The sequence below is a fragment of the Merops nubicus genome, unplaced genomic scaffold (genome assembly GCF_000691845.1).
Source record: "Merops nubicus isolate BGI_N331 unplaced genomic scaffold, ASM69184v1 scaffold2309, whole genome shotgun sequence".
NCBI classification, from domain to species: Eukaryota; Metazoa; Chordata; class Aves; order Coraciiformes; family Meropidae; genus Merops; species Merops nubicus.
This window is the reverse complement of record NW_008631520.1, coordinates 6,779-19,578: the sequence shown is the minus strand read 5'-3', so window position 1 is coordinate 19,578 and position 12,800 is coordinate 6,779. Positions and strand designations below refer to the sequence as shown.

At 41.9% G+C, this 12,800-nt stretch overlaps 1 protein-coding gene across 1 annotated transcript in view; it reads right to left on the bottom strand.

Moving 5' to 3' along the window:
- The window catches only part of PDE1C (phosphodiesterase 1C, calmodulin-dependent 70kDa), a gene marked incomplete at both ends in the record, with an annotated part of 206,414 nt that extends 194,299 nt beyond the window's left edge, over nt 1-12,115 (bottom strand). The window contains 2 exons of the mRNA XM_008947576.1: nt 7,317-7,491; nt 12,065-12,115. Of these exons, the coding sequence (XP_008945824.1) occupies nt 7,317-7,491; nt 12,065-12,115 (226 nt within the window). The remainder of the gene's footprint in view (nt 1-7,316; nt 7,492-12,064) is intronic.
- Nucleotides 12,116-12,800: the final 685 nt, after the last annotated feature.

Sequence of the window (12,800 nt, the reverse complement as noted above, 5' to 3'; positions counted from 1 at the left end):
ATATCTCCAGTGATGGAGACTCCACAACTTGTCTGGATAAACCCGGGCCAGTGTCCAAGCACCCTCAGAGCAAACAACATCAAAAACCAATAAACTTTTTCTTATGTTTGAATGGTGTTTCCTGTATTTCAGGTTTTGCCTTCTGCCTCCTGTCCTGTCACTGGGCACAGCTGAGAAGAGTCTGGCCCCATCTTCTGTGTTCCCCTCTGCCAGGTATTTATACCGATGAGCTCCCTGCAAGCCTTCTCTCCTCCCAGCTGAACAGTTCCAGCTCTCCTGGCCTCTCCTATGTCACATCCTCCAGTCTCTTAATCATCTTCACAGTCCTTTGCTGGACCCTTTCCAGTGTGCCCCCATTTCTCTTGAACTGGGGAATCCAGAACTGGACTCAGCAATCCACATGTGGCCCCATCATTGCTGAGCAGAGGGGAAGCTTGATCTGCTGGTGACACTCTTCCTAATGCCCCCGAGCACACAGCTGGCCCCTTTTCCTGCAAGGTCACGTTGCTGGCTCATGTTCTAAGCTGTTGTCCACCAGCACACCAAGGTTCTTCTTAGCAAAGCTGCTTTCCAGTCAGCCAGGCCCCAGCACACACTGCTTCACGGGGTTGTTCCCCAGCATGGTGCAGAACTTTGTACCCCTTGCTGAAGTGCACAAGGTTCTGGACAGTCCAGTTCCCTCTGGAAGGGAGCACACCCACCTGCCTGGTCTGCCTGATGGTCTCTCCTCCTGGTTTGTCTTTTTTCTTCACCTACAAACTTGCTGAGGGTGCACTATGCCCCATCATCCAGGTCATTACTATTAAACAGCATAAAATCACAGTTGTATAAGCCATAATACAGCCATGCTGGGAAAAAAAACAACAAACAATATTTCTAAAGCATATCAAATCAATTTGTGCTATTATAAACTCTTAATTATTGTACAACTGCTTCATAAAGAATGACAAATAGAAGATATGAAGCATATACAGAAGCAATGGAGAAAAAAGGTAAAAGGTTCAAGGCTGCAAGCTTCCTGGAGTCCTTGTGAAAGTCAGTAGGTATTCCCCAGATGGGAATTTGCTGTATCTAGCCCTGATTAATGGATTAATTGTCAAAATCATTCATGACTCAGCAAAAACACCTGGCCAAGTTTGTCAGATTTATATCGTTCATCAATAAATGCAAATGTCCCTGTAAGAGCACTGGTTTGAGATACCAAGCCACACACTCACCTGTGGTAAAGCAGTAACTCCACAGAAGTCTAGTGAATTTTAAGCCAATTTAAGCCAAATTTGGCCCGCTGTATTTACACCACTAGGCTCTGCAGTTCTTTCACTCAAGGACCATTGACATTGCAGATAATGACATTATAAACAACTTTAAAACAATTGAAGATGTGAAGAAGCCCTCAAAAAGAGGCAGGGTGCCATAAGAGGAATCCAATTTTCTCAACATCTCATCTTCAGAATGAATCTGAATATTGCTTTATTATGAAAAACACTGTTTGGAATTAGGGCAGGCAATTATAACTGCTACAAGAAGGCAGTAGGATAACAAGCATCTTTTTGATTCAGGAGTAGATAATATTGGTGAAGATTATATGACAAAAAAAATTCCATCTTGAGGTTCTGGGAATAGAAATGTTATCTTCATCTTAAAAACTGCAACTACAGATGCTCACACTGAACTAAATGAGACTTGCACACATCATTTAGGAAGAAGGAAAATAAGCTTCTGATAGCTTTCCCCTTTGCAATAGATGCTCTTCAGTAGCTGTTATTTAAAAGAAACAACTTCAGGTCTGGTCATTTTTCAGCTGAGCTGAGAGAAAATTTTCTCTGACAAGGAACTCTAAGTGCTCACCTAAAAGAGGAGACTGATCAAAGGTACATTTCCAACTGAAGGAAGCACTGGGCTCAAATGGGGATCCAAAGTCCATGCTCCTGGGTCAATCCCTACACCTCAAAATGAAGGCTTTTCCACCCAAAGAAGACACAAGATTGCTTTTGGCCAGAGTAAGAGTAGCACCCACGGCAAATTTAGACTGGCTTCAAAACAACCTGAGTCAATTTATAAAGTTTAGATCAATTTATAAAGTTCAGCTGGAAGCCAAGTAACACATGATAGTTTTAGCAGTCTTGCTGTGAACGCTTCAGTAGATTCAGATCCAAAAATTATTGGAACTAAAAATAAATGTCCCAATCTGGAAACTACAGACACCGTGGCTCTGACATCAGCAAGTGCCGAGGACTCAGTGTGGGAATTTCCAAATGAGACCTTTCTAGTACATAAAAAAAAGGGAAACCAGATCAAGAAGAGATGTTATCAAGATATGTGGGTAAGGGGTGTTGACAGTTCACAGCAGCTTCACTTACCTACATGTTGCTATATTCCTGCAAAGTCACTGGTAGGCTGGGCTGTGAATTTCTGGTGAAAGAATTTCCAGCAAAACATGCCAGTTACCAAAATCATTTTGCATGGGGAGGCAAATTGGGCAAAACCTTTATTAGAAGGCTCAGAGTCAAAACCTGAGTGATACACAGAGCAGGGGTTGCAAACAGGTGACTCTGAGCCAACCCATGGCCTGGTATTAATGGCATTCCCAAGGGAATCAACAATTCAACCCACTGGATTGGATGACACCTGCAACAGCTATAGGGATTTCCAGTGTCCTGGCTGAAAGTTTAGGGTAGGTTCTCTCTTGGGTTTCATTAAAAAAAAAAATAATCAAATTTGTACTTCAATGCATAAAAGGCCAGTATTTTCCCAAAACAGAATCCAGTTTTCTCTCCAGATCTGACTGTCATCATTAATTGCAGCTAAGCATCCCTTTTTCTTCCTCCTTCAAAGCTCTCCACATTAAGAAGAAATGGAGGACATTAGTGAAGATTAAGATGGATGGCTATCTGAAGATATCCATCAGCCTGAAGATTATTGTGAGCAATTTCGTGATTGCCAGCGTTGCTCTTCATTTCAAAATACTCCTGAGCTCTTACTTACAGGTTTTGTGGTCTCAAAACCAAACCAAACCTGTCCCTGATTGGATTGGATCTGGAGAATATTTTACCACATCCTTCAGGATAACATCACAATATAACATACCACTTCACCACCATTTCAAAGCAGATGAAACTGTATGGGAATTTTCTTTTATTGTCTTCTTAATGTTCATTGCTTACTCAAATTAAAGAACTCAAGATAAAGCTCCAGCAACTGATTAGTCAAAGACTTTTATTCCATCTCGTTACGGTCCCTCTGACTGCCAAGAGTAAGAAAGTCTCTATCCCATTTTTTCATTGGGAATGAAATATATACCATGACAGTCTTAATTTAGTAATGGGATGAGCAACTTGTGGCCCACAGGACATACACAGACTGCCAGGACAATAAAAACCGGTTCCAGAGCCCACATCTCCTCCCTTCCTCCCCAGTGTCCTTCATGTGCAGTCTACAGGCTGGAGGAACAGCCTCATAAACCCACAGGAGAGCCACAGACATGTGAGGCTCATGTGGTTGTACAAGTCCACCACATTTGGGGTTTAAAATATGCCCATAAGTACAATATAAGTGTGGTTAAGGACAGGCATTGGTCCGTCCTCAAAGCAGGACCTCCATAGTACCAGGATTTTGTTTATCCATGGAGCTTCAGCTCAAACTCTGATTCTCATCCTAGAAGTGGGTTTGTTCCCTGCCTTTCAAAGGCACAGCTCTGCTAGGACACCCACAGTCCATCTAAATTTCTCAGCTTGGGTCTTTTGATGTGTCTGAAATTCGCAGAGACAGACCCGCCGCCTTTGTTTCTGATCAATAATACATCTAGCCTATGAAGAACAAGAAGACTGTGATATCAAAAAAAAAAAAAAAGTGGGAGAAGTCCATTTCTCTTTCAACTGCCTGAAAAAACACCTTCCTCCTGAACCCATGTGGATACAGGTGAACAGAGAGAGAATGCAGCCTTTGAACAGTAACTGGTATAAATCTTTCTCCTCTGATCATTCCCCCTCTGACTCATAAATCTCAATCTACCAGGAAATAAATGCATTGCTCTCACAAAGCATAACATGCACTTAGGAGGGAGGCAAAATTAAAAGAAGAGGGAAGAGAGACAAATGATGTGGGAGCCATTTCCTTAATGAACAGAACACTTTTCACTTCTTATTCCTCGTAATGAGTAGCAATAAATAACAGGAATAAGCAACAGGTTTGAATAGAACATAGATGGATTTATGAATAATGCAAGTAAAGTGCCTTATAATAAGTCTAGATTGAGAAAGATGTTGGGAAGGGTGGTTCTCAGGGAGGCAGACTCCTTACATTTCAATGGTTAGTGAGGCCTGCATCTTCTGCAGATGGGTATAAAAACCAATGAGAAAATGTCTTTTGCCTTTCCAGCCTTGCACAAGTCTCTTTTAAATGAGACTCATCTCTCAACTTCTGTGTTTTGTAAAACACAAGAAGAAAATCTAAATTAAAAAGGCCATGAACAAATACTGAGGGGAGGGAGGAAAGGCTTTATTCTACCCCACAACTAGCCCTCAACTTCTGTTTTTCTACAGTTATGGTCACAGCTCTCCCACACATCACCTCTGTCTCCACTTTTCCAACCTCTCACACTAGTTCAGGTAGCTACAGCCGAGCTTGGGTGCTCCCCAGAGACTGTAAAAACATGTGAGGTGGTAAAGGAGGAGTCCTGCAGGTCCCTCTGCACCATCTGACTGGGGATGGGCTCTTGCCATGAGCCAGGCCAGGCAGGGGGAAGGAAGGCTCATACCCCTCATTCCCATTGATGCCACCTCAACCCACATGACCGAGGCTTGTGTGCTGACTCCCAGCACATGGTGTTGTGACAATGTCCTGGTTTGGGGACATCCTTGGATGCTGATCTACCAACAGCTATTCAAAAAACAACTGATTGCAGCCCCTGGTTTGGGGCTGGAGCCCAGCAGAGGCTTGGTTTCTACTGGTTTTTTTTATTTACTTCTTAAAGATGGATTATTACTGCAGGAAAAGTACTGAAGTGATTGAAATAACCACATTCCTCCTTTTACATTTAAATGTGTCTCAAGTTCATATCTAGACGCTGAACAAAATCAAATATAGATCTTTTCCTTATTTTCCAAGCTACAGAACAATAAGTACTGCACAGGAGAAAACAAGATCTAAGACAAGAGGTGGCAACTGGGATTTCACGCCGCCATACGTAGTCACGTAACGAGAGAGGCAATCACAGGGAAGTGTGACTCATTTGACACTGGAGAGACATTTTCTTTTCCACTGTGCATGAAAGGGGTAGTATTGCCACAGACTGCTCTAACAGCAGTGAATCACAAGTAGTAAGAGAGCTGCTGCATTTTACAGCTTGTAGCCGTCACATTTGAAAACAAGGTCTGGTTCTTCTCTCTGTAAAATTCATCCATACAAGCTTAGCAACAGGGTAGCAAGATCTTCTAGTGCCTAGTGGCCAAGAACAGCCACGTTGCCAGGCCATCACCAGCACTCAGACACACCAGTCAAACTCTGTCAAGGAAGCACTTGGAGGCCACGACCCACAGAAGACCCCGATGAATCGAACATGTGACCCACTGTACAAAAGATCCTACTGCCTCCTAAGCTCCAGCTAGCACCACAGTATCAACAAGATCCCAAACCAATAAAAACACCACAGTGTTTATTTTCCTGTGTCTTTAGACAGTAATTGCAACATACTCTTATCTTCCACCCTCTGCATAGCTCTTAAATGCACATGGGGCTTCCTTTCTTTATAAAACTACAGCTACCATTTATTCTCTAACAACAATTTGTTTGGATTTCCATCTATAAAGACCCCCCAGAATGCCACATTGTACAGTAATTACTATTCTGTTGAAATCCAAAGGTTCTGTAATGTTGATAAACCCATTTAAATTGCATTAGCAAAACTGTTTTGCTAAATTACACTTTCCAACTCATCGGTCCTTTTTATGCTATATACAAGCTCACTTCTTCCAAGTGTCACCCCTACACACATAATTAAATCATACCATCCAAAATGCTGTTGACATTATTTTGTCATATAAAACGGTTGAAATTATCTTGATGATGGCAATGTAAAGAACTGCTGCTATCCAGAATTAGTTATTAGAAGTAAAAGCTGAAAAAGAGTTGGATCTCTTGAAATTATAGATTTTAACTGTCAGAGACGAAAAGTATTTAAAAGCCATTAAATACCTGAGGTCATCACAGAAGAATAATCCAGGTTCTGAAACACTTGTCTTGAATCAATTCCATGTAAATATTAAAGAATGAAAATGTGCTATGGAATTCCATTTATTTATATAGACTGACATAAACTTACTTTATGGTAATATGTTGTTAAATGTCAAGCAGTATAAATAAGATAGCTGAAATTACTACCTAATATAATGACTTAAATAAGTACCTTCTAAGTAATGACTATGTGAAAACTGCAGTAAGTTCAAGAGACTGAGGTATAATCAAAACCACTGTAGTCAGTCAAATTTATCCAGAGCAAAAACCATTATATGCTTGCACACGTGTTTAATACAAAAGCAAAGTAGAGCATATTTTTTCAGCAGTGACAAGGACAACAAAAAAGCTCAGCAAACACTTGGAAAAATCAATTCTGACACTCACTTTGCTTTTTCTGGGCACATCAACTTCCACATTCTGGTCAAAGATCCGCTGCGTGAACACAGCTTCTCTATTTTACCTCATTTTGAGAAAATTATTTTCAGAAAGCATGCCTCCAAGAAATACCTGATAACTGTACGTCCACATGGTCAAATAAAAGAGAGGAAAACTCAGCAACAGACAGATCACACCCTTTACAACAGCAGCAATCCCTTGCTTGCGAGCCCCCGGCCACAAGCTTTCTCCTTGACAAAAGAAATTAATGCTAGGCAGTCCTCAAGACATCACATCCACAGAGCAAGGTTTAGCTCCTCCTGGCATCAAGAAAGCAAATCATCTGACCTCAAATGCACAGCTTCATCACTAAACCACTTTCAAATGAAAAAAGACCAACCTTCAAAGACATTTCCATGTAATGAGCTGACTTTGTCAACCGTTTTGACTAGTTAGTGTTTATGTCTAGTCCATAATCTTTTCTGGAGGCTAACAAGGTTTGAGAAGGGAAAGATGAGGCCAGTCAGTATCACTTCTGGACCTCTCTTTTCACTCTTGTTCAGTACAAAGATGCAAAGCATCACAGAATCCCTCAGTATCAATTTCTTTCACCAAGCCCACACTGCAGGCTTAATCTTCAAAAGACACCCTGTCCTGAGTGACACACCCTCTCAAGGACAGACAGAGTAAATTCACATCCATCAGACCTGAAAGACGTTTTCACCAGCGCCTCAGGACTGTCCACTGGTGGCAGTTCATCCGCCAGGATTTCTTCAGGAGGTCTAGGGTCACTGATGATGGTAGGCTTTGGCCTTTCCTTGAGGTTGCCACCAGTCAGCCCACCAATAATGGTGTTCCATAAGCAGTTTTGTGATTTAGACCCTGGAAAAGCAGAGAGTGAGAAGGAAAATAAATTCCTGGGCCTACTGTTCAGTCTCTCAGCAGTCTACAGAAAAAAACCTCAGGACTGTCCACTGGTGGCAGTTCATCCGCCAGGATTTCTTCAGGAGGTCTAGGGTCACTGATGATGGTAGGCTTTGGCCTTTCCTTGAGGTTGCCACCAGTCAGCCCACCAATAATGGTGTTCCATAAGCAGTTTTGTGATTTAGACCCTGGAAAAGCAGAGAGTGAGAAGGAAAATAAATTCCTGGCCTACTGTTCTCAGCAGTCTAGAGAAAAAAAAAGATCCTCTGTTACAGGTTTGGAGCACCACAGTTTGGGACTAAGCCTGAACACCTGAAATAAAGCTCCAAGTGGTAACAAGCACTCAAGCTCAGGTCATTCCAAATCCAAGACTGTAATGCTTTCCATGAGAAGGTTTGATTACAGAACATGGGGTTTTCAAGTGTCAGCAAAACTCATCCTCTCCTCATAGCTAGATAATAGCTTAGCACGTGTTGATGTGGCAATATTTTAAGCTGAATAACTAACCAAAAAACAAAGTACCAAAACAATACAGTTTTAACCATCTAATTCCTTAGATTAAACTTAAAGGTGGTCAAGGATTAAAGATTTCACTGAAGGACTAGTATCAGAGAACATTTCTTTTCTGCTGAAACTTCAAGCAGACGTTCAAATGCCAAAATATCTCTATAGGTGATGTTTTTACATTTATTTAGAAATATCACCAGGTGGCTCTTGCTTGTCGTTCAGAGAACACATCCTCATCTGTAATTCTAGTTACACTGACAAAGTAAATTAGCATTCTTCAGTCAGATCTTCTCCACACCTTTGGAGAACAGAATATATGACTTACATTTCATAAAATTTAAGTGTCTGTTTCATATTTTCAAAGTCTTCCAAGTGGCTTCTGAATAAATCAGGTGCTTCTGAAAATCCCAGTGACATTCCCACACTGAACACCTGTGCCACATTTGTACTTTGAAGCATCATAGGGTATACATAGGTGAGTTTGCAGATCCCAAGGAGAGCAGTTAAGTACTGAAACACTGCTTATTTCAGTTAAGAGATTTCCCAGAGCAAGCATTAATCTTACTGGATTCCAAAGCAACAAGATGCACCAGCTCTGCTGGGAGTCATTCTCCAGGGGCTTTTAATCAACATGCAAAATGAAAAAAAAATAATAATTATGACAAATGGGATATTTCTATGGCCCAGAAAAAAAGACACGTGCTTTTCCTGCACTAAGTAGAGACAAGTAGTCTGGTGTTTGCAGTACCAGGGAAAGCCAAGTGACAGGTTAACAGAGACTGATGGCACAGGGGTACTTGTAGCAAGATGACAGTGAGATACCAGGCACCCTAACTGCTGCTAAAGGGAGTAGAAAACTCTTAAATTCAGTTTCCTAAATGGCCTGGAATTTGACATTGAAGAGGACAGGAGATTGGATAGCCCTAGCATTGGAATGAATAACACTTAACTCAGTTTCAATTTCAAATCCTTCTGAATAAGAGTAAACCTCTGCAAAAATGCTTCCCCCTCATTCTATCACACCCTGTCAAAGACAACGATAGCTGAGCTAGAGGCAAAAGCAAAATAGGTTTAGGTGTTGTAAATTAAAAAGCAGAACTCTGCTTAAAGAATCTGTGGGTTCACATACTTTCCTATAGCCTGGAAATGCTGTTACCCTGCAAGCACTGAGAAGCACACAGCTATCACTCCCATTGCCCCAGCTGCAGGTTGTTCTGCTGTTCAGCCAGGATGGTTGTGGGTGTTTGACCTGCACTCCATTGTTTGCCCAATGAAACAGGGCATGGCAGAGCAGGTTATAGTACTCCCAGTGTAAATTTATGCATCAGCAGTTTAACTCACATTAGCACAGAACATGCTTCAGACATTTCCCTCCTTTCCATAGCACAGTTTCCATTCCAATTTTCCTTCCCATTCCCACCGAGTTGTCACCTTATTAAAGATATGAATGACACCCCATGAGAAGCTAGCTGGATCACTAAATCCTCAATCTGACTCCCACATCACTAAATTTAACTCCTAACAGTGAAGGACTGATTTACACTTTGAATTATCTCCCTTCATCCCCACATTATGTCTCTGTGACTAGTTCCCAACCAGGCTTATCTAAGTGTCCCTCTCTGCGTTGTATTTCTGTTACTGTCAAATAGCCCATGGCCTTGATCTCACCTCCACCCTTAATCCCATGCAGCACTGGCTCATATGATGAGGCCTTGTAAGGGGGTACCCTGCCCTTTCACTCAGCTGACAGCCACCCATCAGTCTGCTCTCCTCCATGGAATGTCAGCCAGCCCCAACTCTGCAACAAGGCCTGGCTGAGAGCAGGAACAGAACCTCACAGAATGTCAGGGCTTGGAAGGGACCTCTGGAGACCATCGAGTCCAACCCCCCTGCCAGAGCAGGACCATCTAGTCTAGGGCAGGTCACACAGGAACTCATCCAGATGGGTATTAAAAGCCTCCAAGGAGGGAGACTGTTTCTGGGTCTCAGACCTGCACCCTGCACACATTCACTGAAAATCAAGTTCTTATGAATGTCAGAACTGAAATGCCATTGCAGCTCCAAACGTCTGGACATTATCAAAGGGACACAGATCTGTTGGAACGAGTCCAGAGGAGGGCCACAGATGATCCAGGGGCTGGAGCATCTCTGCTATGAGGATAGGCTGAGGGCACTGGGACTGTTCAGCCTGGAGAAGACTCTGGGGAGACCTTAGAGCTGCCTTCCAATATCTGACGGGAACCTACAGGAAGGCTGGAGAGGGACTTTTCACAAGAATGCCCAGAAACAGGGTACAGGAAGGCTGGAGAGGGACTTTTCAGCAACAGGATGAGGGGAAATGGTTTTAAACTGAAGAAGAGTAGGTTTAGACTAGATTTCAGGAAGAAGTTCTTCAGTACAAGGGTGGTGAGACTCTGGACTAGATTACCCAGAGAAGCTGTGGATGCCCCTCCCTGGAGGTGTTCCAGGCCAGGCTGGATGAGGCCTTGGGCAACCCAGTCTAGTTGAGAAGCATCCCTGCCCATGGCAGGAAGGTTGGATTAGATGATCTCTAGGGTCCCTTCCAGCCTCAGCCATTCTAGGTTTCTATGGCTATGCCTGACCTACTTGTCAGGCAATACTACAGCATGAAGTCCTTGTAACCCAAATATCCAGGAATAAACAGTTCTTTGGCTGAACTCATCCAACTCTGTACCTAGTATCCAGGAACCATAATGGACAAAAAGCAGAACAATAAAGAACATTGAAACAGTTGCATTTCCATTTACAACTCTCTCCTCTGTGATCTCTTTTGCTGTGTTCACTTCCAGGGTTGAACCAGGCAGGACTGATGAGTACAGCCTCTTTTTGAAGCTTCAACGTCCACAATATAAAGGAAAATAAACCCTAAAACCAGGAAGATGGACTGCCAGTACAATTTCCTCTCAGTCCTGTTCAATCTGCTCCATCACCTTGTAAGTCACTACACACAACAGATTTCATACCCAGGTAGGTTCCTTTTCCCTGAAGGATCTCAGCCACCTGAGTGAGGTATGGCATGCTCAGAGTGCCATCCTGTGACTGTCTGAAATACCACACCACACGTGTAAATTATTTTGATGTTCTGACCTGCACCACACATGATGATGGCAAATGCTCCCTTTTGACCATGAGAAGGGGATTTTTCCATGCTAAATCATCATGAAACTGCAGTCATTATGAATAGGATTTCTTATCCTCCTTTTCACTCCCACATATTTTGTCATCTGTGTAATAATTCATATGGTCAAAGTCCTGGTCAGACAGTGCTACGTAACCAGATGCATCCCTTTGTTTTGTTCAAATTTGGGTCACTTAATTCAAATCCCAAACCACATCTTTAGTTCCTAACCTTGATGTGAGAAGCAAAAGGTGATGGAGGAGTTACCAGCAAGGTTTAACCACAGTTTTCACATTTTTTCTAAATCTTGACCCAAATCACTTTGTAGCCACTGCAGTCAACCTCAGCTGGCTTTGTGACACTCATATTGTAACAACCTTTTTTGATGAAACACTAGTAAGGGCACAAAGCTTTCCATTCTCCTAAATTTGCATCAACTGTTCAAAAAGTCTGAAGTTCTGTAAGCGACTTTTCCAACTAAGAACTTCAATTCCTCAGTTTAGTCCTGTAAATGAATTGTAACAACAGGGCAGACATAGTATGGGAGGAAACAACTGATTAAACGTGCTTATTCATACAGTAGAACCAAAAATCAACTGGTTAAAATTAAAACCAAAGGCTACTCACGGGCAAATCGTGATAGTGGTCGTGCATTTTTGTCACCTGTCTCGTTTGCAACTGAAAGAAGAAAAGAGAGAGAAATAAAAGGCATTTAAATGTCACATTAAGATTAATAATAACAGCAGTTCTCATGCATATAAGGGAAAGAAGACTATTCCAGTAACAGGCAGACATAGTATGGGAGGAAACAACTGATTAAACGTGCTTATTCATACAGTAGAACCAAAAATCAACTGGTTAAAATTAAAACCAAAGGCTACTCACGGGCAAATCGTGATAGTGGTCGTGCATTTTTGTCACCTGTCTCGTTTGCAACTGAAAGAAGAAAAGAGAGAAAAATAAAAGGCATTTAAATGTCACATTAATAATAACAGCAGTCTCATGCATATAAGGGAGAGAAGACTATTCACAGTAACAGCAGTTAACATAGATATACAATACTTTTTTTAAGCCACCTAATATATTACTTTGCATGTCTGTCTGGTTCAGTTTGGGAGGGCACAGCACAGACACGTTGTCTTGTCCCACATGACAATCTAATTGGATAACTACTCCACATTCAAGCACCAGCCATCAGCAGTAATACATGATCACAGTCACCCTTACAAATTCTATTTTATATCAGACTTTTTTCCAAGTCCTAAATCAAGTATCACTTTTCCCATTTGCATTAATGAGTACTTTAAGGGGTTCTTTGGGGTTCTCTCAATGTTAAAACTACAATGGAAAAAAGAGGTGAGTTATCAAGGAGAAGAATTACCAGCCATGGCTTCTTATTTTTAGTAGCTAGAATAATCAAGAGGGAAAGCATTGATGGGCACACAGGGATGACAGCATATTATAAGAGCACACAAACTTGGCCAATTCTTTGCTTCTTTTCTAGAAACAAGACCAAGCTAAGAAATCCCACAAAAGGATGTAAAATATGACCAGAACTGTGACTCATAGGTTCCTACCAAGATAACATCAACTAAACTACAATGGACTTTTTGAAGCCAGA